We start from the raw sequence: 26,798 nt of genomic DNA, 5'->3' as shown, positions 1-26,798 counted from the left end.
TTCCTATACAACTGCTGCCAAGGTAGTCAGATGACATTAAGGCCCTGGGACCTCTTGTTGTATAAATGGATAGATCACTTCTTCTCTAAAACTTAGCCTGGTATAGCGCTCATATTGGTTTACTCATTATGGTGCAAATGAAACTTTTATGTCCCCCAAATGAAGTTTTTGAAATTTTCCATGTTAAAATGCCATAAATAACAGTCTCCCCCCTGAATTTACTGTATTCCCAGTTTCTTATCATACATAGTAGTCCTAATAGTGCTAGTCATTACTGATAGATTTAATAGAGTCATATTCTAGTTTTGCAACAACTACAGCATTTGGTACTTTAGCAGTTACATGTACTTGTAAGTCGTAAGGCTAAAAGTTAAATAAATAGTCCATTAATCAATCGATTACAATGGTAGCATCCCTATGAGGTGTGGATGTTAAATTGTACAAATGGTAGGACTGACCTCTAGGTGGCCTGAGAGGCAAAGGCCAAAGGCGTCAATTTGGCTATTTCCATAATTATAAACGACTTCTTTTCTGAAACTTAGCATTGGATAGCATTCACATTGCCTCGGTATAGCATCCCTACATCACCACACAGAAGTTGACTATCATTATGCCAGACTGCAAAACAATAAAATGAACCGTCATTGTTAACTTGAAATCTGGCATTTATGTGATGTTTTAACTTCATGTTAAATTATATGCTAATTTAGATTGTTATTAGATAAATAAAATTGTATTTTTTGTTTTGAAAGCATAGTTGGCCTTTTATTGTATTTTGCTTATTTTGATATATGATCATTCAAAAGTCATTATCTTTGTTTTTCTGTTATGTTCTCATTAGTTAGTCAGATACCCATGACTCGGCCCCTTATCTATTACTGACAATTGTCAAGAAATGGCGTCATAGATTTCCAATTTTAAATTTTGTATTGCAGCAATGCCTTAATGCTGTTGCCAGGCAAGACCCCAATGACCTTGGAAAACTAACAATGCTGTCAGTCATGTGCTCTAAACCAATGCAGGTAAATACAAGGAGTTCTGACCTAATTCTATATATCATTAGACCACTGGTTCACCTGTTTATTGCCAGATGATACATACATTCCATTTTATTAAATGTGTAGGCCTCTCAGCTCTAAAAGCTAATGGCTTTGATACTGATGCTCTCCTTCAGTTCTGAGGGACACTAAGAAAAAGGTTGATAAAAGCAATGGCTCTGTTGGTATTAATCAGAACCTAGTTGGTCATTTCTCAACCCAGCAATAAGCATACCTTACCATCATGCAGTCTCTTGCAATTTCAAACCACCATACAGAATCTCCCACAATCGCTAAAAACATCATGTAATCTCCCAATTTTCCCCATATTAAGAAGAAATATCCAATATCTGCCATAGAATTCCCATCAGAACCTGTCAGTTATGATCAAGGACTTAAAATTAGTTTCATTACAATTGTAATTCTACATGTAGACAAAAAGGTAGTTGTAGATGTTAGTTATGTCAAAAATGAGTTTCACAAAATGTCGGAACTTCACATGCAGCAAAGTTACAATTAAATTTACATGTAAAGCTACATCTACTTTGGAGCACATGTAGAATTAAAGCCACATTATACGTAACTATCAACAAAAAGTCATGTTAGATACGACCCCGATATTGTTAGTATTTGCAGATGTAGTTGAAATTAAGTTATATCAAAGAATATTTATAAACATTTCTTAATGTCTTTAGTACAGCAGGTGTTGAAAGTCGATAACGTGCCTTCATTTTAAACTAGTCGCCTTAGACGTTGCAAATTTTGCCAAATGGAAGTCGGAAAGTTCATAACCCATTCTCGAAAGAGTTCAGACAGACGTTGTGTAGTTATGTTCGTCACAAAAATATCTCAGAGCAATGGCTTTATAGATGCATATTGTACTGGAAATTAAGTTTTAGGGAAGTAGTTAGCAAGCACTTTAAAAATGTCTAACAGACATGTTTTTAGTTTCAACATTCTTTTATATCATGAAAAAAATAAGACAGATAGGCATACTTGGACTTTAAACGTAACCCACTTAACATTAGGCTTGTTTTCTGCCGAACAGAACAGCAAATACCTATTTGGTTGAGTAAAAATTGATATTTTAGAGACTTTAACCAGTCATTTAATGACATTAAAAACACTGACCGTTCAAACAGGTTTAATCATCAGCAGATATCTTTATTGATTATGGATGCAATCACATCAAACTAAAGGACAACTAAGTGACAGATCTTTGACCTTGATGCTTACTTATTTTTCATCCAACACTTGGAAAATGCATATTTACCATGTTCTAAGCAGCTATAATAAATATTTCCATCTCATCTTTTTGCAGAATTTGAAGAGTGCTTATGCTTAAAATGATAATGAGAAGAGACGTGTATGTGCCAGCTATCTGATTTGAAAATTTCACTCGCATGCTTTCTCTCGCATTGCAATTCTTGAAAGTTGACAGGTATGTTAATTATTAAGTATTTTTATTAGCAGAATAAAATTAAGTGTAATTATTCTGAATTTTCTGATTGTAGTTGGCCTTGTATTTCTGTAATGGCTGTATAGAAGATGAAACATTGTATCATCACTTCGGCCTCAATGTTCCTCTCTACACTCACTTCACGAGTCCTATCCGCCGTTACGCTGACGTCATGGTTCATAGGGCACTCGCAGCAGCATTAGGTATGTGCTATGTACGACTGATGCAGATTGTAGCATGTTTCTTCAAAAGGTCACATATTTTGCAATGATAAGCAGGTCATTCATGTTATTGTATATTATTTTTTTTATAATTTTTTTTTTATTTTTCAAATTTTGTACATGTATATAACATTAACAACAAGACAACACCCACACATCACACTATACACACAAACATACACATACTCACACATACACACATACAACTCACATACCCTGATACATACATACACCCCCACACTTTCTTACTAGAATATTTGAATTATACATGATGTGTTTATTATAATTACATATAATATTTGTCTTTTTGTTTTTATTTTCATTCTTTCCACACACACTTTTATTCAGGGGGGAGACAAGATGTTACATTTACAGGAGAGAAGTTAGGATAAGAAAGAGTGGGATCGAGGGGAAAAAAAGATAGGAAAGGGATGGGTGTTATTGTATATTATAGTATCTTTCTCGTGGTTCTATCGAAGGTTAGTTTGTGAAGGGTATCAATATTTGGATTGGACCGTTCAGCAGTCCATTTGGGAGTAGATACCAGCTGATAAGTTGGAGTGTAGCTGTTTGATGTTATATTCATTGGGGAGTAGATACTACCTGATGTGTTGGAGCATAGCTGTTTGATGTTATATCCGTTAGAGAGTAGATATCAGCTGATGTGTTGGAGCATAGCTGTTTGATGTTATATCCATTAATTGGGGAGTAGATGTCAGCTGATGTGTTGGAGCATAGCTGTTTGATGTTATATCCGTTAGAGAGTAGATATCAGCTGATGTGTTGGAGCATAGCTGTTTGATGTTATATCCATTAATTGGGGAGTAGATGTCAGCTGATGTGTTGGAGCATAGCTGTTTGATGTTATATCCATTGGGGAGTAGATAACAGCTGATGTGTTGGAGCATAGCTGTTTGATGTTATATCCATTGGGGAGTAGATAACAGCTGATGTGTTGGAGCATAGCTGTTTGATGTTATATCCATTGGGGAGTAGATACCAGCTGATGTGTTGGAGCATAGCTGTTTGATGTTATATCCATTTGGGAGTAGATATCAGCTGATGTGTTGGAGCATAGCTGTTTGATGTTATATCCATTGGGGAGTAGATACCAGCTGATGTGTTGGAGCATAGCTGTTTGATGTTATATCCATTTGGGAGTAGATATCAGCTGATGTGTTGGAGCATAGCTGTTTGATGTTATATCCATTGGGGAGTAGATACCAGCTGATGTGTTGGAGCATAGCTGTTTGATGTTATATCCATTTGGGAGTAGATATCAGCTGAAGTGTTGGAGCATATAGCTGTTTGATGATAAAGTCAGTCAAATTAGAGGTGCCCATAGTCCTAATATTAGTTTCATTTGTTGTTATTGAAGATATATATATAGTTTGTGTTAATTGGTTAATTGCTTTTTTTAGCAGGCAAGTCACAAATCAATATGGACAAGTCACAGTTAGACAAAATCTGTGGTAACTGTAACACCAGAAAGAAGGCAGCCAAAGAAGTATCAGAGACTTGTGCAGATGTCTTCTTCTCTGCTTTTATACAGGTAAATTTTATTTTTCAGAGTTTTTACATGACTAGTAAAATCATCGTCATATCATCGTCTTGCTAGCTTTTATTTAAACAGATAAAATCATTGACTGATTAGCTGTTCAATGCGTAAATAATCATTGTCTTACTTATCTCCACTTGACGAATCACACGATAATGATATCAAGTAAATTATTTATTGCTTCCTTTACTTACAGGAAACTGGACCATTGCAGGCAGCTGCTATGGTAACTGGATTCTTGGACCATTCAGTGGATTTATACTTCCTCGACCTCGGGTTCACTAAACGAGTTTATGTGGAAGTAAGTTCAACTATGGCCATACAAAGCTTATCCTAGGCCCAGATGACTTTAGGGCTTTCTCATACAATGAAAAATCTCACTAAAAAATGGCTTATTAAAACTGTATTCATATAAACAGTGTTGGACCATATCATGTTGATATACACACATAAACCGACTTACCATATTTATACTCTATGATAGTACTGGACAACAACTCTAGTTGTTATCACACGATTAAAATCTGCATTGTAAATTGCTTCCCGTAACACATGCTCTTTGAGCGATATGTCCCGAGACTACCGATGGTCATGGGTATGGTCTCGGATTTTACATAGGACAACGCAGATAAGTAGTTAACACATCTGTCGCTTGGTGGGCTGCAGTTAATGTTTACTGAAAGGAATACTTTCGGTATTGCAAAACACGTTTTGACTCACTTACAATTTCTTCAATCAAAATGAGAGATAATAGAAACAATTATCACCAAATAATGGAAAATATTTAAGCATGCATGCACGTACAGGTTGTCAAATTTATGTGTGCAATAACACAAATTGTACATGATTCACACACGTTTCCGCGTGATCGGGAACACTGATTATTTTTTTAGAGCCAGGATAATCACTTGTTATCATGCATCGTCTATATAAATATGTCATCATGCTCTTTCCGATGCGCTCAAATTTTTTATTCAAATGACTTCTTCTCAATAACCAAAAAGCCCAGTGTACTGACATTTGGCATGTGGCATGCTTGGATGAAGAGCTACCAAGTTTGTTCAAATAAATGACCTTGGCCTTAATTCAAGGTCACACAGGTCAAAATTGCTAAACTCTTTAATTGAATTCTTGTTAATATCTAAAGCCTCAAGTAAGAGGCCTAAATATCTAAAGCTAAAGCCTAAAGGAAAAGTAGGCCTAAATACTAACTAAAGGGCCTTAGCCACCTAGCTAGCTATAGATAATCATACCTGTGGTATGGTAGGATGAATGTCTACCTAGTTTGTTCAAATGAATGACCTTGACCTTCATTCAAGGTCACACATGTCAATATGGCTAAAATCTTAATGATTTTCTGTGAATAAATGAGAGGCCTAGAGACCTGATATTGGGCCTATGACATGCTATTATGAATGGCTACAAAGATTGTTCAAATCTTCACCACCATTTAAGGTCATAAGAGTTACTTAGATTAAAATATTTTAAACAACTTCTTTTATAGCTAAGAGGCCTAACATATTGGTAAGAAGGGATACAATGTTTGTTTAAAACCTTCTTTCAAGGTCCAATTCATCAAATATATCAGAACCTGAACTTCTTCTATTAAAAGAGTTCTTTGTTTTGCCACCACTATATTCTTTGAGGTTTTGTATAGTACCAATAGTCAAATGACTGTTAAGTCCCATGGGTCTTTCGTTTTAATACTTGTTGGGGAATATTTTTTTTGAATGTTGGTAAGAAAATTGAATATAAATAGTTTTTCTTACATAAATTGAAATAAAAGAAGATTTCTTTCTGTCTCGCGCTCTCAGAAACAAAATGTTTTCAAAAAAAAAAAAGATTATGTAATGAGATAACTTCTAATGTCATTAATACTTATGTGAATGAGGATTTTATTTATTGAACAGAATTTGCCACTGAAAATTGTCAGATACATGAATGGAGAAAAATTAATTCTAGTCTGGAAGCAAGCAGATGGGATGACAAGGGAGATAACTCAGACACTGACTGTCTTTTCTAAGGTCCGTTGTACTATCACCAAAGGCAAGCTACCCCTGTCTTGGATGGTGAGTAGTAGGTCATATATACATAAACCATTTACAGCACATTTTTTTTTTGTTTATTTCAGAATAATTCATTGTCAGCCAATCGGTAGTATGCTCTAGTGTTTGGCTGCACCACATAAACCATATTATGGTATCATGGTAGCTGTAAGAAAAGATAGAACTAACTACAGTACTAGTCCCTCATTTTACCTCCCCGATGAATCCCCAACCCAGCATATCGGAACCATTTTGTTTGGAACAGATTTCCTCACGATTTAAAACCCTGTTATTACTGCCAAAGCCCACATACCGCCATCGCTAATAAGTACAAAATTCCTAGTCCCCCAAAACCTATAGCCACAAGGTTACGGTTTTTAGCTCAAAGCTTTAGTTCGAAGGGACGGTGAGCTTATGTCATGGGCTCTTTCACATTTAAATCCTACTTGTCATAGGTTCTGCATCGGCCAGTTCAGAGTTTCTTTAAATTTGTATAACCACCCGGGGGCAGGAGGGGCGGGGCCCATTCTAACTAAATTTTGGCCTAGAAATATTCTTGGGGAAAGGGAAACAAATTTGTATAAATTTTGGCTCTAACCCCCAAAAATAACTCTTTCCAGGGAGACAATTCCATAGGAATCCCCCCACAGAGTGCCATAATTGTATATGATTACTAGCATTCCCAACCATGTGATACCATAGTAACACTAATGGTTAAATGATTTATTGAACCCAAGCAATGTATCTGATAGAAATTTTAGATTTTAGACATGTTAATGATTGGCATACAACTTTTAGAGGATGTTTAGACATGTATGTGTACGATATCTAAATATTATTGTTCAGTGTAAATTTAGTGTTTAAATCAGTGTTAATTCATAAATGAGCAGGAAAATTATGTGGATGCATGGGAATGTATGGTAGCTACGCACCTTTCAAAAACAATAACATTACTCGGATTAATTTCTCATCAACTAAACACAAATAGAATTTGTACAACATAATGTTTAACTTCCTTCCTTTAATGTTATTATCAACTTGTCACCAGATTGTCCCTCGTTGACACATGGAAGATGTTTTAGTTCTTCTAACCAAAGAACTTCTTGTCCATAACTAAGAGGCCTAGAGACCTCATATTGAGCATGTGTCATACTGGGATAAAGGGCTACCAAGTTAGTTCAAATGAAAGACCTTAACCGTAATTCAAGGTCAAGGGACTCTGGCCCAAAAGGCCAAAATCTTTACTTGGACAGTAACTTCTTGGAGAGCTTATATTTTGCCAGTAGCATGCTGTAAAGAAAACTTGGCTAATTTTAACATCAATTTTATAGTATACAAATGGCAGGATTCCGGTATATAGAGAAATTTAACATCTAATTATGTTTTAAAATTAAAGGAAAGGTTTTTGTTTATTTTTTAGGCAACATTAAACAGACCTGAAGAGCAGTCAGTCGAATGACCAAGAATACAGTGAAGATGTAACCGTGTCATGAATGAACAGTTTATGACCGAGATTACAGTGAAGATGTAACTGTGTCATGAATGAACAGTTAATGACCCAGAATACAGTGAGGATGTAACTGTGTCATGAAAGAACAGTTTATGACCGAGATTACAGTGAAGATGTAACTGTGTCATGAATGAACAGTTTATGACCAAGAATACAGTGAAGATGTAACTGTGTCATGAAAGAACAGTTAATGACCCAGAATACAGTGAAGATGTAACTGTGTCATGAATGAACAGTTTAATGACCAAGAATACAGTGAAGATGTAACTGTGTCATGAAAGAACAGTTAATGACCCAGAATACAGTGAAGATGTAACTTTGTCATGAATGAACAGTTAATGACCCAGAATACAGTGAAGATGTAACTGTGTCATGAATGAACAGTTAATGACCCAGAATACAGTGAAGATGTAACTGTGTCATGAAAGAACAGTTAATGACCCAGAATACAGTGAGGATGTAACTGTGTCATGAAAGAACAGTTAATGACCCAGAATACAGTGAAGATGTAACTGTGTCAAGAATTAATTGTTAATGACTTTGAATACAGTGAAGATGTAATGGTTTTATGAATGAATTTTTAGCCCATATCTGCTATTCAAATAGACTTTCATCCATGGTCTGTCGTCCATCTAACAATTATTGTTACCACTGTTTTTCAGAAAGCAGGGATCCCTCTCACTTTCAGGTTTTTCTAGGATCCTCGTTGTGCATATTGCATTTTGGAATTGATCAGTAAACAAGATGGCTGACAGGCCGCCATCTTGAATTTTGATCGTTGATGTTTGTTTCTGCTATTTTACAGCAAGTGCTGAAAGGATATGTCTCAAATTTCATATGCAGGTTACCCTAGGGCCCTAGTTGTGCTTATTACATTTACATGTATTATGAAGGCAATGGAGTACATAAGATCCCAATGAATAGGTATGTGTATGTTTTCCCAGCATTACATGGACGATGTTTTAGGAATATGCCGATGAAGTAGCGTAGGCCAAATCTGTCCTAGGATTTCACGTTCTTAAGAGGTATCGCGAGCTGACAATATATTAGGGAAAAATAATGAAAAAAGGGCATAATAATATAGGCAGGTTTATAGCGGACTAGATTTTAAAAAGCTTACTGAAGAAATAATATTTCAAATATGTTGCCTATTTACGGCACATACAACTTTAAATATCACTGTTGCTGCTATACTAGTATGTTGTAGTGGCTTGTGAAAGAACTTGCTATATCAGCACTTTAAAGTACTACTAGTAAAAGTAGCTTAATTAATTATAATTCTGTGGTTAAGATATTCATGTATGTTCTAACTTTATGTCGTGATTATTCACTGGTAATTTCGGAAACAGAACCTTCAGTTTTAAATTGACAACTTCTTTTTAACATGGATCTCGAAAAACAAAAGACCTGGTTCTCCATTTGATAGATTTCTGGTTTATTGAAATTATGACAGTATTGTATAATTCTTGATGTTGTTTTACATTGATTTATAAACTTAGTTAAATTTTTTTAAATGGTTACAAAGTCTTTGTATGATTTAAGCCAACACCATATACAAATCATCTTTGATAATATTTTAATGGTAACATCCATTTGTGGTTGAGATTTAAATTCATAACAATGATGAGGTGACCCCTTCCCCCAGGGGCCTCAGGGGCGGGGCAAAAAGGGGGGAGGGCATTTTCAATTTTGCATCATTGATCATATAAACGGCTTCTTTTCTGGACCTGTGTGATAATTGGTACATAATGTAGTCATATTTCACTGGTATCAGTCAATATAAATATAAGTAAGGTGGTTGCTTCAGATTTTAACTTTTAGAAATGATGGCATTAACCCACTGTGACAGGGCCAAAACAGGTAATTATTGCTTTATTGATATACTTGTTGTAGTAAATAACGTAAGCAATATCCCTGGGTTTTTTTTACCATTACGTAATATCATCCTGATGCCTATTGGATGGCGATTCAAACTAAAATGAATGTGGGATTGACCTGTCAAGGGGCCCAATTGGGGACAAGGATGCACAATTAATTTGCATAATCCATATACACCAATATGAAGTGTTTTATATGACAACAATCATATTTTAAGTTAGAAGGTGAGTAAAGAATGAATTTAAGTTGTTTCCAAGAGTTATAAAAATAAGAATAAATTCGAAAGTACTCTGTGGGAATGTAAGTGCAAAGTGATATGTGAATGTAAGTGTTTGGATGAATAAAATAAGATATTTACTAAGTAAGAAAGTGCTATATATATAAGTTAAAGGGACAATTCACTCTGGCTAATTATTTTACATAACCAAGAAGCAAAATATGGCATAAATGTATTGTTCTACATTTCTTATGAAACATATAACGTAAAAAATTGACAAATTCCATGACATTGTTAAGTATTTTAATTTATATCGTTGAAATATCAAATCATTGATCAATACAATTTAGCAGGTACAATACGGACGCTGTAACTATACCCGAGCCAAAGTTACGCACGTTAAACAAATGAACTATATAACCACCGAGAAGGTGATAAAATGATTTTGAGTCAAGACTTTTTACCTAATAAGGTAAACACACTACTGTCAGAGCGATTTGAGCAGTTCTAGACAAAGAGTTGCATTACTCTAGGAGCAAGGGGCAGGGTTCGGCATACAAGAAGTTCGACCACAATATGTAATGGCGGACAGCGAGCAAGTTGAACATTTTACACACATGTCAGCACCATGGGCTTTTCAGGCATATCACAGTAAAACCGAATGATTTAATTTCCATTAGAACTGGGGGTTTTCCGATATATGTACAAATTTTAATGTTCTCTTAGACTGAATTGTCCCTTTAATGTACATGTATGGATAGATAAAATGTTATACTAAAAAAAAATTGAAAGTGCTGTGGGTATGTGAATGCAAGTGTAATGACCAGGAACGAATCTTAGCAAGTAAGAAAGTGTTTTGTGTATGCATATTGAAAATCTACAGCATGAGAAAGTTCTATGCATTAGTGTAAGGGTTTGTATGATTACACATTTGAGAAAGAGTTAATATATATGAAGCATGTATGATGATCATTGATCTCAGTTATCTTGTGTAAATTATATTATGTATTGATGAAAAAACTGAATAAAATGTAAATTATTAACAAAAAAAAGTAGAATAAAGTTAAATAAAACAAAAGATCTTTTAAAATTTTTATGGTACTCAAATTTTCTTTATATCTTTTGCTTGAATGTCAGTGATAAATAAAATAACATTTCCTGGTTTTTGTGTGTATGTGTTTGTTCTTTATAATTTCATAACTGAAGTTTTGGTAAAATTATTTAGGTTCTACTTTCATTTTTAACGTACTGAAACACCCCTTATTGGCCTAATTCCGGGAAATAAAGTGACACTATGATCAACTAGGCATGTTATGACAAGTTATACTGAACCGCCAGAAACATTCTGAAGGGGGAAGGGGAACAAAGTTTGTATAAATTTTGGCTCTGACCTCCTGAAGCGGAATAAGTGGTGCCCAATATGGAAGTTATAGGTAAATATTTAAATTTCTGCTTAAAAGGAATAATTAACCTGTATACAGAAAATTACTTTACACTTCAGGTGAGCAATACAGACCTTCATGGCCTCTTGTTAGGTCATTTGACCCGAAGGGTCAGGAGGACCAATAGTCATCGTGCTTAATCCTCCGTCGTGCGTAAACTTTTTCATGGAAATGCTAATCATACTTAACCATAAAGCGGATTTCAACCATATTTAGTTTGAAACATCATTTTCTTAATTTTACCTTTAAAATACTTCTCCTTAATGCTTGGATGGATGGTAACCAAATTTGGTTTGAAACATTGTTGGGAAAGGACAATCGTATTTTATACAAATGTGCATGGTCCGACCCGTAAGGGGAGGTGGTGGGGGGCGGTGGCAAATTTGGAATTTTGTTAGAATTTCATTCTAGAAATTTACACTTCCTCTAGTTGGTTGTTATAGTTCCTTGGTATCTAAATAATTGAAAACAAACAATGGATAATTTTACAAAGGAAAATGTTGCGATATGTTTTTGCTTACCGGCATGCCCAAAAAGGCGAGTGACTTTATGGCACAGCACCCATTGCCGCTGCATTTATGGTAAAGGGTAAAATTGGAAAAGAATCAACCAGAGACATGCATGTAGAATGCTGGGCTGTAAGGCTACCAATTAATGTTTGTTCAAATGAATTATTACAGGGGTCATATATAGCTAGGCTGAAATCGTTCAATAAGGTCAAGAGCTCTTTACATGGCGAGGTAAAAAGCTACAAAGTTTGTTCAATTGAATAAGTTTAACCTACCGTTGGAAAGAGGAGCAATAATTTTCCATTCAAGACCTGATCATCCTTCATAACTACAATGTATGTATACAGTGAGTGCGTCACTAAGATGACACAGTAAGTCCTCAATCGAGGTTTGGCGTTTACGTGGCGTGCATTGTTGAAGACGTCATCAATATTGGCGTGCAGTCATCGGAACCATGTTCATGTCGCGGTGAAAATGGTTGTTTTTTGTTGTTGTTTTTTTTTTTTTTTTTTTTTTTTTGTGCTATTTTCTCAATGTATATGGGAGACAAAGAATCATTCCATACCTGTGAGAGTGTGACAATGATATCACAACCTCGGGAAATTCCTTAATATCCTACCCTCGGCAAGCCTCAGGGTTGTTATATCGTTCTCATACCCTCTAGGTAGGGAAAGATTCTATAAATCTCTAAAAATATATTGATATCCCTCTAGTGGAACATGACTTACCGGACTTTTGATTGGTCAAGGTTTTAAATTTTTGCCCGATTAACTTTCAGGTCACCGGAGACGAAATCTCAAGTGACCTATTCTATATAGCTAATTGCCTTTTGTCCATTGTCGTTCGTTGTCCAATGTTCAATGCCATGATACACTAATGAAATATGCGATCATTCTCACTGCATTACATAAAGATTTTGTGATTAACATGTGTCGTCAAGATAGCTATGATAGACGTGTTCAATGGTAGTAAAATGATTGTGCATTTGTTACTTCATGCCACTGCGTTATACAAACATAACTCGTAACGATTGTACTGTATAATAAGACCCTTTTATCTGTGGATATGAAGGATAGGGATATTCTACCCGAGGGTCACAAAATGTAGTTTTGCAACATTTTGTGATCCCGAGGATAGAATATCCCTATCCTTCATAACCACTAATGAAAGGGTATTTTTCTTTCATATCTCGACGTTTTATTGCAATTTTACAACTTTCCCGCCATTTCAAAATAAATTCGAAGAAATCCACGGCTGAAAGTCAATTTTTATACATGAAAAATACGTGATATTTTCAATAAAAATTCCATTGTTTGCATCTTTCATAGTAAAACCAGTCAATTTGTGAAAAAAATGTTTAAATGTTACCGAGGAAATAGAAATTTTGTTGACGCCGTGACGTAACGAGGATTTCTTGCATGGGTAGCCATGCAATACAGCCTCAGGCGGCATGAGTGTATTGCCCTAGACCAGCCAGTATTACACCCGTAGTTATGAAAGAATAAGGGCGTCCTGATCGATATCATTAATGCCGAGGACGAACGTATCATTATGGCTGTTTTACCGGGTGTTATGGAACTGATAACTACTATTATAGTATGGACAGTTGACCAGTAAAGAGTTTAGTTCTAGAACTGATTTAACACTACGGTAAAACATGTTGATAACGAGTTATGGTTATAACTAATGTGATATCCCCCAGACAAGGTTCCAATAAGATGTTTATGATATATATTTAACGAACTATCGTAATTTCGTTTGTCCCCATATCTTCATCATAACCGTACTTTACTGTACATTTTATAAAAAAATACAAACTCTCTAAACTGAAGGATTTTTATGTTAAAAAATAAAACTACTACAATGAGAACAATATACATGTATTTCAAATTACTGTCAGTAATTGTATATGTACAATGTATGACTAGCTACACGGAACATTATGCTACGTATCCTGAAAACTGGAAAAAAAAAGAAATTGCATCAGTAAAAAATGAATTTTAACAATAATTATTATTTTGAAATGGTTAGACACGTCCAGATTGAGTCCTTTCGATAGACTAGAAATGTTGGCAACAGCCGCCCAACCTTAAATTATGATAAAAGACGAAAACGTCCCTTCAGCGCACTAAAGCTGAATAATTCAGCAGTATATTAAACAAGAATTCCACGGACGTGGACGTGTCGGCTGCACAGCATCACAAAAATAGTAATTAAGTGAAGTAATCAAGTCCCATAATTCTTGCAAATATTGATGGATTTTGACCAGTATCGAACCCATCTAAGATCTCATTGATATAAAGCAATACACCAAATTTAGTTGAAATCGGACGATAAACACTAAAGTTATCGAGCGGGAACCATGGATTTATCTGTTTGACGATTTTAAACATAATAAAAACGTATGTATTATAACGCTAATATAATCTAAATATGATTGTATTGATTGATGGAAATTTATTTCAAACTAAAATATAACCTCCAATTTCTAGGGGAGGCGTCGAAAATGAATCCTTCTACCTTTAATTAACGTACGCCATCCTTCCGTCCCTAAAACGGTCTTGTTACTGCTATTTCTCAAAAAGACCTGAAGTGATCTTTTCAAATTTCATATTTAGGTTCCTCCAAGGGCCTTAATTGTACAAATATCATTTTTGGACCGTTCGGCCGACAGACAACCATCTCGGATTTTCATTGTTGTTGTTTGTTACCACTATTTCTTAAACATTACAGAAGGGATATATCACAAGTTTCATATGTAGGTTCCCCTAGGGCCCTAGTTGTGTATATTGCATTTTGGGACCGATCAATCATAAAGATAACCGCCAGGCCGCCATCTTGGATTTTGATAGTTGAAGATTATTTCCGCTTTTTCTCAGGAAATACTAAAGTGATCTGTCTCATTTCATAAGTAGGTTTACCTAGGGCCCTTATTGTGCATATTCCATTTAGGTACACATTGGTCAACAAGATGGCCGATAGGGGCCGTGGTGGCCGAGTGGTTTTTCTCAGGGTACTCCGGCTTTCCTTCACCAACAAACCTGGCACGTCCTTACATGACCCTGGCTGTTAATAGGTTGCTTAACTTATAAATAAACCCACAAGATGGCCGACAGACCGCCGGTCAACAAAATAGTCGATAGACCGCCATCTTGAATTTAGATAGGTGAAGTTTAAAAAACAGAAAAAGATCACTCTTTTCATTGTCAGAGATAGATCATTCTTTGGTGGGCGCCAAGAACCCTATACACATGTATTTTTATCTACATCTTTATTTTACAATCTTCATAAATTTGCGATTCATATATTAACATGAAATCAATTCTGCTAAAGGTTATACAATTAGTAGTATCAAAACTGTGTTGTATTAACTTGTAAACTAAAGGTACATGAACTTGAATTGACTATTTACAATAACTTCACATGTTTTAGTGTGTTTACTGCAACAAAGAAAAAGTCTATTGATTAAACAATGTAAATTGAGTTACTATAGTTTGAATAATGCTCTTGTAATCGAATACGTGAAATATTTCATGCAGTTTGACTGTCGACAAGGACTTTACCACAACTAATTAATTCATCATACAAATTACCGTTTTCAATTGGTCGATATAACAAAGGTAATTGTCCCAATATTATGATTGAACAATGTTATAAGTTTTGCACCAGTTGAATGTGACGAAGACTAGTAACGGTATTATACGTGGGCTGCAATAAGTTAATTAGCACAGCATGTTTTCTAAAAAATATAGAAAACATGTTAAATTATGTACATTCATTTGCTCATTACTTCTCATGGTCATGTTTCATACAGCATCTGAGTTCATAACCCCTTAACTACAGTTAAATGTCACTCTCTGAATCCGCAACCAATATAAGCCATTCCTGTTTGATACAAGAATGTCTCTGTCATTAACTTTTCGCATTATCCAATGCAGAGTTTGTGTCCATTCCTAAATCATGGATATTCGTTATTCTGTGGTTTTTCGATAACTTGCTCATTCCTCATGACCACTTCTCCAATGCACCACTGGGGTTTTGTCACCATATCTTAGAACATTAAAATAACTTCTCCTTATGGCACTAAAATGACCTTGGATGGTCGATTAGTAATTAATTACATCACCGACCATGTGACGAGGTGATTCCAAAGCATCATTGTCTGCAGTACTTTGTGACAGCTTAATCCTTTCCGGAAGTAACCAAGCTCACCATACTTCACATTTATTTACTGGATTCATGTAGGACCCGGATGGACACTTAAACACCTGTGAAAACTCTTTGGAGTTCTGGAGTGTACCAATTACTCTGAAACGACAGCAGGTAGGTTTAATTGTACATTATCTAATTACAATATGCGACATAAATCTAATAAAGTGGCTAATATACATCAATATTTTTTCAGCCGAGGCAGATATACCTGTTGTACAGTTGAGCTTACCGAAATCGTCCTGGACTGTGGAGTGCTGTTCTTATTCTATTTACAGCTGCTTCTGGCCTCATGGTTCCGCACCATACCTAGTAGACACATGGAGTATTACAATGAACATGAATACAGAACTGTATGTCTTAGTAGTGCTGTGCCATACCTAGTAGACACATGGAGTATTACAATGAACATGGATACAGTACTGTATGTCTTAGTAGTGCGGTACCATACCTAGTAGACACATGGAGTATTACAATGAACATGAATACAGAACTGTATGTCTTAGTAGTGCTGTGCCATACATAGTTTCTTCAAAATGGCCGACATAGAAATGTTTAAATTCTAAAACCTTGAAAACTTATTGATATAGAACATTATAATGTTTTGAAAACTAATTGAGATATAATCATAATGTTTGTTCAATAACTATATTTTCAGAGGCAGTGAAGGCATATGTGAACGTTAGAAGTTGGTAAAAGATGTTGTCGGCCATCTTGGTTTTCAAAACAGAAATGTTGAAATTCTAATATTTTGAAAATTAATTGACATATAATCCTAATTTTTGTACTATACTACTATTTTCAGGGTTACTGAATGAAATATGAACAATGCTAATTGGTAAACGCTGTTGTCAGTCATCTTGTTTATCAAAATGGCTGCCCTAGATATATTTATAATACCCTGAAACATAATTCATAAAAAAAGAGCGTGTATTTGTGTGCAAAATTAATAATTGATAAAAGCTGTCGGCCATATCTTTTATTTTTAATAATTTAAAAAAAAAAATTCAATTTTTGGCTAAGTTATAATTCAAATCATAAATGTTGATATGAATCGCTTAGTCATGGACCGGGAACTTCTGAGGGAGCTTGTGCCGTGTTCTTTCTTCTGTCCGTTTGTCTGCAATGTTATCATTAAGTGCATGTCTTGTCTGGACATATCTCATATACTATTAGGTAATGAAAGTTGGTGTTTGGCTAAACCTGCGTAAGTCGGTATAGCATATACCAAAATTAAGTCACTGGGATTTTTCCTTTTGACTTTTATTGAAAACAAAAATGCATTAAAATTTTGTTACATTGCCGTGAAACGAACACCAGAATTTTCATATATTGAACTTTTAATTTATAAGCATAATTCGTGTGGGTTTGAAGGTGTCCAATATGTTCTTTTTTTTTCAAAATGGCTCTTATGGTAATGTAATGGATATTTATCTCCCTACGTTTTGAATAAATCAAGTTATTGTCAAACATTTTCAAACCAATAGTTGATTGGTTGGTTGAGTTTGCCTGACGTTTGACTTCTTTTAACAGCCAGGATCCCCCATGTATGCAGTTTATCGCGCGTATGAATGTATGTTTTGAGAGGTTGCTGTATATTCGTATTGTGTCTCTATGTAATACTATTGTATTTGAGATCGAAGCTAGTTTACACATTCTTTCTCTTTGCTTGAAAATAAATTAATAAGAAAGTAGCATTTATTTGATGAACCAAAGGGCCCTGTCGTATATGCCAAAGGGTCGCAATCCCCTCGCCGAAATCACAATGTACATCGTATGATGTTCCAATACCTTATATTAATCGGCAAAGTGATCAGACATGCTTTGTATTTAGCTCACCTGGCCCGAAGGGCTGGTGAGCTTATGTCATGGCGCGGCGTCCGTCATCCGTCGTCTGTCCGTCAACATTTCCTTTAAATCGCTACTAGTCATAGAGTTCTGCATGGATTGTAACCAAATTTGGCCACAAACATCCTTGGGGAAAGGGGAACAGAATTTGTATAAATTTTGACTCTGACCCCGCGGGGCAGGAGGGTCGGGCCCAATAGGGGAAATAGAGGTAAATCCTATAAATCGCTACTTGTCCTAGAGTTCTGCATGGATTGTAACCAAATTTGGCCACAAACATCGATATCCTAGGGGGTAGGGGGACAGAAGTTGTATAAATTTTGGCTCTGACCCCCCGGGGCAGGAGGGGTAGGGCTCAATAGGGGAAATAGAGGTAAATCCTATAAATCGCTACTTATTCTAGAGTTCCGCATGGATTGTAACCAAATTTGGCCACAAACATCCTTGGGGGAAGGGGAACAGAGCATGTATCAATTTTTGGCTCTGATCCCCCAATCTGGGATCTTACGTTGTTTCTTCTTTCTAAAGTTTCTCTTGACATCGACAAACTCTTGGCCCTGAGTTAATGATATGATAAAGGCTCTGGTTCTGTTTTCTGGTCTCGCTACATTATTGTCTGTATTAATTGTAGTCCCTGTTCTTGCTTACCGCTTATTACATTTCTATGTCGGCCATTTTAAATAAATAAGATGGCCGACAACAGTTTTACCCATTAGTAACTCATATTTGTATTCAATACCCCTCAAAATATATAGGCCATGGGCTAGGAGGGTCTCACATGCATCCCCCAACCCTCCAATCCAATATTTTTTTTCTGAATCCTTATGACCCACTGATTACAAATCAAAATGTTAACATTGCAATAGTTGGGATGAACTTCGGTTATGGCCGTCATCTCAAATTTCTTTAAAAATATTCATAAAACTGATATTTTCCAACCGAAGTGAGGTATCAAAATGACTACAATTGAACAACAAATACACATTATACACAATATATGCAGTGATATCTCCGCAGAAAATAAAAAAAATAAGATTTGAAGCTCAAAAGTGGTAAGTTTTCTGGAAAATCAGAAAATTATTGGTTCGAAGTTTTGGGAGGAGTGCATGTGGGCCCCTCTAGGCCATGGCCTAACAGATATAGGACAAGAATTAGAATTCGATATCTATAATTAAATTATTATTTAAGATTTCAAGATATTAAAATATAAACATTTCTATGTCGGCCATTTTGAAAAAGAAGATGGCCGACGGCTTATGCTTTATGTTTATAATTGCATTCAGTAACCCTGAAAATATAGGTATAGAACAAAAATCAAGATTCTAGCTTTATTTAGCTTACAAGATATTAGACTTTAAATATTTTTATGGCAGCAATTTTGAGAAACGGCAGTCATGGAAGCCTGCAGCAAGATCTGCTCGAGGTCCCGTTCTCAAATACCTTGTACTAGGTCAAAGTATGGTGTACAAAATTTTATAGTTGAATCACAAAGTGCGCGATTTTATGCTGAAGCCTCCGGACTAATATTACACACCTGAGCGAAGTTAAGAAAGAATAGTTGGTGATGAGTAAGATGGGTGAGGCCTGGTAGTAAGTCTTCCTTCTTTTCCTGACTTCTTTCCCATTTGGAGTAAGCCTGAAAACGAAAGTTTTAAAATAAAAGCTTACTCATAAGTGATTCTGCAGTTTGGTTTTGTATTAAGAGATTTTATACTGCTTTTCTTGCTGTGATATTGTTTGTAAATTGAAAACAACATATTAATTACTGAGGAAGGATGTGTAATTTTAAATTTGTGTTTGCTCCTTATTAATGAAAGACAAATATGGAGCACAATAAAATGTCGAAAATGCCTAATCGGATTAAATAAAATTTATCGAAGACAATTTGGTAAAACAGTGTATATTGGACAGAACATGAGGCCCAAATGCATTAACGGTCATCTGACTACCTTGGCAATAGTTGAATAGGAAATTAATTAAATATAGTGTCATTGTATCCATCTTAGATTCGGGTTCAACCAGAAATGTAACAACTCTTTGTCAAGATCACATCAGAATCATTTCAGGCAAGTTTCAGCCTAATCGCACCAGTAGAACTTGAGAAGAAGTTCGAAAGGTGTTTTTAAGATGGCGGTTGTGCCGGACATCTTAAATTTCGGAACCATGTTGGGACCATGTCTGGATCACCAATGCAAGTTTCAATTAAATTGCACTGGTAGAGCTTGAGAAGAAGTTTCAAATGTTTCTCGAAGATGGCGGCAGTGGCGGCCTTATTGGATTTCGGATCGACTTGAAAAATAAAAAACACTTTTTGGGGAATATTTCATGCACGTTTAAGCTAAATCGCACCGGTAGAACTTGAGACGATGTTAAAAAATTTTTTACACAATGGCAGATCCGGCGGCGTTCTTGGATTTCGCATCGATCCGAAAAATAACAACGTTTGGTCAGGACCATGTAAGGATAATTTCAGGGAAGTTTAAGCTATATGGCAGCGGCAGAACTTGAGAAGAAGTTCAACGTGTAAAAAGTTTACGGACGGTGCACGGCGGACGGCGCATGGCGGACGACGACGACGATACATGATGGCAATATGTCATCGTGATCCTTCGGGAAGGATGACCTAAACATATGCTATGATTACTTACCCGGTTGCTTCCTTCAGTTCCCCGTTGTCTGCTATCATTACTTACCCTGTATGCTACCTTCAGTACCCGGTTGTCTAGATCTGCTACCATTACTTACCCGGTATGCTTCCTTCAGGCCCCCGTTGTCTGCTATCATATATACTCGGAATGTTTCCTTCAGTCCCCCGTTATCTGCTATCATTACTTACCCGGTTGCTTCCTTCAGTTCCCCGTTGTATGCTATCATTACTTACCCGGTTGCTTCCTTCAGTTCCCCGTTGTATGCTATCATTACTTACCCGGTCGCTTCCTTCAGGCCCCCGTTATCTGCTATCATTACTTACCCGGTTGCTTCCTTCAGTTCCCCGTTGTATGCTATCATTACTTACCCGGTATGCTTCCTTCAGTCCCCCGTTGTCTGCTATCATTACTTACCCGGTATGCTTTCTTCAGTCCCCCGTTATCTGCTATCATTACTTACCCGGTTGCTTCCTTCAGTCCCCGTTGTCTGCTATCATTACTTACCCGGTATGCTTCCTTCAGTCCCCGTTGTATGCTATCATTACTTACCCGGTTGCTTCCTTCAGTCCCCGTTGTCTGCTATCATTACTTACCCGGTATGCTTCCTTCAGTCCCCGTTGTATGCTATCATTACTTACCCGGCATGCTTCCTTCAGTCCCCGTTGTATGCTATCATTACTTACCCGGTTGCTTCCTTCAGTCCCCGTTGTATGCTATCATATATACCCGGTATGTTTCCTTCAGTCCCCCGTTATCTGCTATCATTACTTACCCGGTTGCTTTCTTCAGTTCCCCGTTGTATGCTATCATTACTTACCCGGCATGCTTCCGTCAGTCCCCCGTTATCTGCTATCATATATACCCGGTATGTTTCCTTCAGTTCCCCGTTATCTGCTATCATTACTTACCCTGTATGCTTCCTTCAGTTCCCCGTTGTATGCTATCATTACTTACCCGGTTGCTTCCTTCAGTCCCCCATTGTATGCTATCATTACTTACCCGGTATGCTTCCTTCAGTTCCCCGTTGTATGCTATCATTACTTACCCGGTTGCTTCCTTCAGTCCCCCATTGTATGCTATCATTACTTACCCGGTTGCTTCCTTCAGTCCCCGTTGTATGCTATCAATACTTACCTGGTTGCTTTCTTCAGTCCCCGTTGTATGCTATCATTACTTACCTGGTTGCTTTCTTCAGTCCCCGTTGTATGCTATCATTACTTACCCGGTATGCTTCCTTCAGTCCCCCGTTGTCTGCTATCATTACTTACCTTTTTGCTTCCTTCAGTCCCCGTTGTATGCTATCAATACTTACCTGGTTGCTTTCTTCAGTCCCCGTTGTATGCTATCATTACTTACCCGGTATGCTTCCTTCAGTCTCCCCTTATCTGCTATCATTACTTACCTGGTTGCTTCCTTCATTCCCCCGTTTCATGCTATCATTACTTACCTGGTTGCTTTCTTCAGTCCCCCGTTGTATGCTATCATTACTTACCCGGTATGCTTCCTTCAGTCCCCCGTTGTCTGCTATGTTCTCGCCCTGTGTTTGAATCCCGTTCAACTGATTGATGAAAAGGTGATAATTAATGAGTGATCTAAATATTAACAAACGCTTTTTGATAATTTGGGATATTTTATTAAACTCTTGACCAACCAATGTTGATATTTATATATATATGAAAGGTAATAGACCTACTGAGCTCGTAATTGACAAATTATCGCGAAACTCTGTTATTCTTAAGTAAGGAATCTTGAAATCTTTGAAATCGATTGAATGTATTTTTTAAGTTTATGTTGCTGTATTAATATCAATAGTCTTGATATTCAAAGGTTAATTGTATACGTGTGGTGATATATCATATTGACTTATCAATTACAAATGGCAATATTTGACTAATCAACAGCGTGGCTGTCTGAAAGCGAAAGTAGCTCTTAAATTTTCGAGAATTATCCGGAAACGAGCGTTCTGATTGGTTAGAGTTTACGTATCGACCAGTAACGGGACTGTAGTGATTTTTTTGCCACCACATGGCAGCAGTAAAGCACTGTGAAAGCAGCGGATTCTGTCAAGGCTTGTAAGGAGTGTAATGGATTATCTTGCCTTGACACGTGAAGATGCGCAATTGATAGCTGCAAAATATTTACTTTGTTTCGAGCGCTGGGAACATAAATGACGTAACAACATTCGGTGTAGTATGTATGACCTGTGCGTTACACCCATGACCAGTGTAGGTCGATTCAGCAGTTCGATTATTCTTTTCATAACACTAAAGCTCACAGTTTTCGTCTAACGAACAAATAGTAATTACCCACAATGCAATATTACATTACATTCAAAGTATTTTATATATCATGTATATTTTATAAAAAATTGGTATGCTTCGATTTTCCGTCATTCTCATTGCCTATTTCATGTACGCTGTTACGTGGCTAGAGGGCGATGTGTAGGGCTACACCCTCGGTCATAATGTATTCTACTCGGGCGATATAACTCCATATGAACCTCAACAAAGGTCCATAATTGATATGTATTAATACAATGGAAGAATACAAATTATATAGGATGATACATATTTACAAACTCTATGGAAATTTGCCATTTGATGTAAAGATGTATTTTCTGATTTTTTTCTAAGTGTTTTATAACAAACGAAAGATCTATCTGTCAACGAAATCACTGACTGAAAATTCTTTAAGACTTCAAATTCAAAACCGGAAATAGGGTTAAATTGTTGCTGTTAATTAGAATGAGCATTTCTCATTCTTTTTTCATTCGCGTACCTACATATACTTTGACGAAGGGAGAGAATTACAATTAATTTTCTTATGTTACACCAACTTGTATTTTATCCTATACTTATACATAGCCTTCCCCATGGCAGGCATGTAAGACTACAATCTAAATCAATATAAAACTAGAACATATAAAATTAATTGAATTACGTATTTTGCATAAAAGACGTTACCAGAATGGGAATAATTCGTGTACCACGTGATACCCGATAACGTGTGTGCGGGACTATCGTTTTCATTTGAGATGGATTAATGTCAAAAGATTAGATCCCGCGCTAACGTCATTGCAGCGGGAAGATTATACAGATATTTACTATTTACGTTCCGTCACCACTATAGATCGATACTAGTCCCGCACAAACGATATCAGGTATAACGCGGTACGCGAATTAATACAATTATTTGGGGAAAAAATGTTATAACAAAATAGTAATGGCCTACTGGTATGCCTATCCCGGGCATTGTATAGTTGCTGTACTGTTCCACAATGCAGCTTGTCTGGTTTTTGAATCGCTCGATGACAACATCATCCCACCATTGTTTTAGGTTCCCATCCTTGTCAAACTGCCGACCTGAGGAACATACAGATTAAGTACATAGATGATACGCGAATTGTTACCAGTTACGCTGTTGGAATGAATAGTATATGTAAGGATTTGGAAATTGTTGTGTAACATATAATATAATATATGCGCAGTATATTACAATGACCGCTATTGAAAAATACAAATATCGTTTAATAAAGATTAAGAAGATAGTCTTCCAGCAGTACATTTAAAAAAAAAATGTTCTTTATGCCAAACCATTTAATCAACATATGTCATTTACGCTGTTGATACGGCCTTAAGTATGTACATGAAGTCACCTCTGTCATCAAATCCGTGTGTAATTTCGTGTCCGATCACCATGCCAATTCCGCCATAATTCAACGACCTGTAAATGTGTAAACCATTTCAAAGAATTAGATTTTCAATTGTGACCATGCTCCTTTTTTTAATGTTTATGTAATGATATCGTGAGTGAAAAAGATTACTGATATAATGTGTCCTCTGTCATCTGACAAATGACCAGATAGGATAATAACACAAAGGAAGAAAAGTGTATGAATTGTCATTGAAATGAAAGTCTAAGATCGAAGTTCAATGGCGATTTTGCTTATCCAAATGACTTTCTTTATAGCCGATTTCATGTAGGCTCCATTAAAGATGCTCCACCGCTGCCAAATGGTATTGTTTCTCTATCAAAAACAGGAACAGACGATTAAGTGTTTTTTTCTGTTACAAAAGTTACTTACTTTACACCATTACCAACATTGAAAAATTTGTGTTTCTAATTTCACTTCAAGTTAAAAATATTATAAATAATTAATTGCATCCGGAAAAAATTCCGTGGTATTACACTATGTTTGTTCTATATAGAATGAAGTTCTGACTTCGCATGCACCAAAAGCAAAATAAATTATTTTATATATTTTTTGTCTTAATTAGACACACACATTTATATACACGATTAAACACCAATCATTGTTCAAATGATGAAAATAATTTATTTTCTGTCGGCGGTGGAGCATCTTTAACATAACAATTAAAGGATTCATTGTACATAACAAGATACTTACTTTGGATAGCCTTTGTTATAAAAGGGAGGTTGCAGAATGCCTGCAGGGAACACTGAAAAAAAAGTCAACTAAACGTTAATTAAGACTAATAGAATCTTACATGGGCCTATCAGGTAGACAGTGATATCTCAACCCGAATGAAAGATTTTGGCTGGTCAACCCGAGGCTTGCCGAGGGTTGATGGTCAAAATATTTCACGAGGGTTGAGATATCCCTGTCCACCTGACAGGCCCATGTTTGATTCTTTTTCTCCCATACTTTAACGAGAAATGGTGCAGAACGTCGCTGTGCGTAAAAATGGTCGCCGCATTTGTATGATGACGTCACAATCTAGCGCGTGTGAGCTGTCTTTTCCTTACCCCGGTAAAAGACAGAGTTATCTTTTCCCTAGCAACCGCGGGATAACCCTGCCAAGTATGGGAGAAAAGACAGTCAGTACATAGCATACGCTCAACGGTTTTATGTTTAACTAGCGAATAACATAAACTTTGATACTGCTTTAATGACAAGGTAAGTATATAGATTCCGAATAATAATTTCGATCCATGTACCGTGCCATGCTAGAATGTGATGGTTTGGACATTATATAAAAAAAGACGGTTGACATTAGTTTGATGATATTGATATTGAGTACCTATTTGAGTTATTCAAATTAAATAATTAGCATTATTCTCAATATCCTTTTTGGAAAATATTTTCCAGCGTCTATGAAGAATATCCGTTCGTTTTTTGTAATTTTACTATATCTATTTAAACCAAAAATGTATTGACAATCCTGCTTAAATAACTAAGATAACATAAAACATGAAAACAAAAACAAAAACAGTTTGGTATTGTTTTCCATTTATATATCCTTTCCGAAGATCAAACCTATATTCTGATAATGACATTGTTTTAATCGAAGACACAGTCTACTCATCCTCTATATTCCAGGGATAACTTTCAATGTAGATGTACCCACACCTCATTGTAAATCAGACGGCAAATCAGGAAAAGTTACTAGAGGACTATTTACTGGACGTATCTACTATATATCTATTCCGAGACCAGCTGGTTATTGGACGTACTAATCTGATTTTTTGTTGAACTGTAAAAGGCGTTGACAATGGCCGGCGTCGTGGACCAACTGAAACAGAAATCAATTATACATACATACTTTTTTTTCATTATTGAATTTTCATACGCCGTGGCTACAGCGTTAGGAGCCATTAACACCGATTATAACGTGACTAAACTATCATTAGATGGACAGTACGCGACCATGACACTGAGAAATACTACCACTATGGAAGATGTAGAAGGATATGAATAAATCCATATATATGTAGCATATAAACACATTTTTGTATAATAAATTTGAAGAAAAATCCTTACAGACGAAAAACATTAACAAGAAATAACAACATTAACGACTGACTAACGTTATCGTTTTCGCTCCATCGAAGGAAGAGTCTGAAGAGCTCACTTCGTCTAACGTTAGGCAGTCGTTATTGTTTTTATTTCTTGTATACATTTTGTATGTATAGTTATTTTTCTAATTGTGAACAACAAAGTATACTTTTTTTCTTTCTTTAGCGAATTAATTACAATTTGAATGCTAAAAGTGATGTTCAATCTATACACCGCGTCAAAAGTTAAGTACCAGTAAATTTTATTGGTAATAATTTGGAAAATTATTTCGGAAGGCTGTCGTATGACCGTTAATCATTAAGGTATATTACTATTGTAGCCGTCTATACCGGAGTACGTTCAGTACAATAGGCACCACCTGCACCAAACGCATGTTTAGCAGGGACCGCAGAATCAAAC

The 26,798-nt window shown here is 36.0% G+C and overlaps 2 protein-coding genes across 6 annotated transcripts in view; one reads left to right on the top strand and one right to left on the bottom strand.

Annotated features, from left to right (window-relative positions):
* The window catches only part of LOC138317690 (DIS3-like exonuclease 2), a 41,297-nt gene extending 30,216 nt beyond the window's left edge, over positions 1 to 11,081 (top strand). Inside the window, exons 18-23 of the mRNA XM_069259534.1 lie at positions 936 to 1,022; positions 2,552 to 2,699; positions 4,139 to 4,269; positions 4,472 to 4,576; positions 6,186 to 6,344; positions 7,741 to 11,081. Of these exons, the coding sequence (XP_069115635.1) occupies positions 936 to 1,022; positions 2,552 to 2,699; positions 4,139 to 4,269; positions 4,472 to 4,576; positions 6,186 to 6,344; positions 7,741 to 7,779 (669 nt within the window). The 3' untranslated portion in view covers positions 7,780 to 11,081. The remainder of the gene's footprint in view (positions 1 to 935; positions 1,023 to 2,551; positions 2,700 to 4,138; positions 4,270 to 4,471; positions 4,577 to 6,185; positions 6,345 to 7,740) is intronic.
* Positions 11,082 to 13,698: 2,617 nt separating this feature from the next.
* Positions 13,699 to 26,798, bottom strand: part of LOC138317669 (neprilysin-1-like) — a 66,040-nt gene continuing 52,940 nt past the window's right edge. For 4 of the 5 annotated variants that reach the window (XM_069259497.1, XM_069259487.1, XM_069259504.1 and 1 more), the window contains 8 exons: positions 26,057 to 26,115; positions 24,990 to 25,041; positions 24,237 to 24,304; positions 23,813 to 23,943; positions 22,074 to 22,139; positions 19,468 to 19,569; positions 16,318 to 16,394; positions 13,699 to 16,184 (listed from right to left, as the gene is read on the bottom strand). In XM_069259497.1, the coding sequence (XP_069115598.1) occupies positions 16,085 to 16,184; positions 16,318 to 16,394; positions 19,468 to 19,569; positions 22,074 to 22,139; positions 23,813 to 23,943; positions 24,237 to 24,304; positions 24,990 to 25,041; positions 26,057 to 26,115 (655 nt within the window). In that variant the 3' untranslated portion in view covers positions 13,699 to 16,084. The remainder of the gene's footprint in view (positions 16,185 to 16,317; positions 16,395 to 19,467; positions 19,570 to 22,073; positions 22,140 to 23,812; positions 23,944 to 24,236; positions 24,305 to 24,989; positions 25,042 to 26,056; positions 26,116 to 26,798) is intronic. The other variant, XM_069259523.1, reaches the window with a different exon arrangement.

Source organism: Argopecten irradians, chromosome 1 (genome assembly GCF_041381155.1).
Source record: "Argopecten irradians isolate NY chromosome 1, Ai_NY, whole genome shotgun sequence".
Classification (NCBI taxonomy): domain Eukaryota; kingdom Metazoa; phylum Mollusca; class Bivalvia; order Pectinida; family Pectinidae; genus Argopecten; species Argopecten irradians.
Note: the sequence above shows the minus strand (reverse complement) of the source record. Positions and strands in the feature narration are given on the sequence as shown.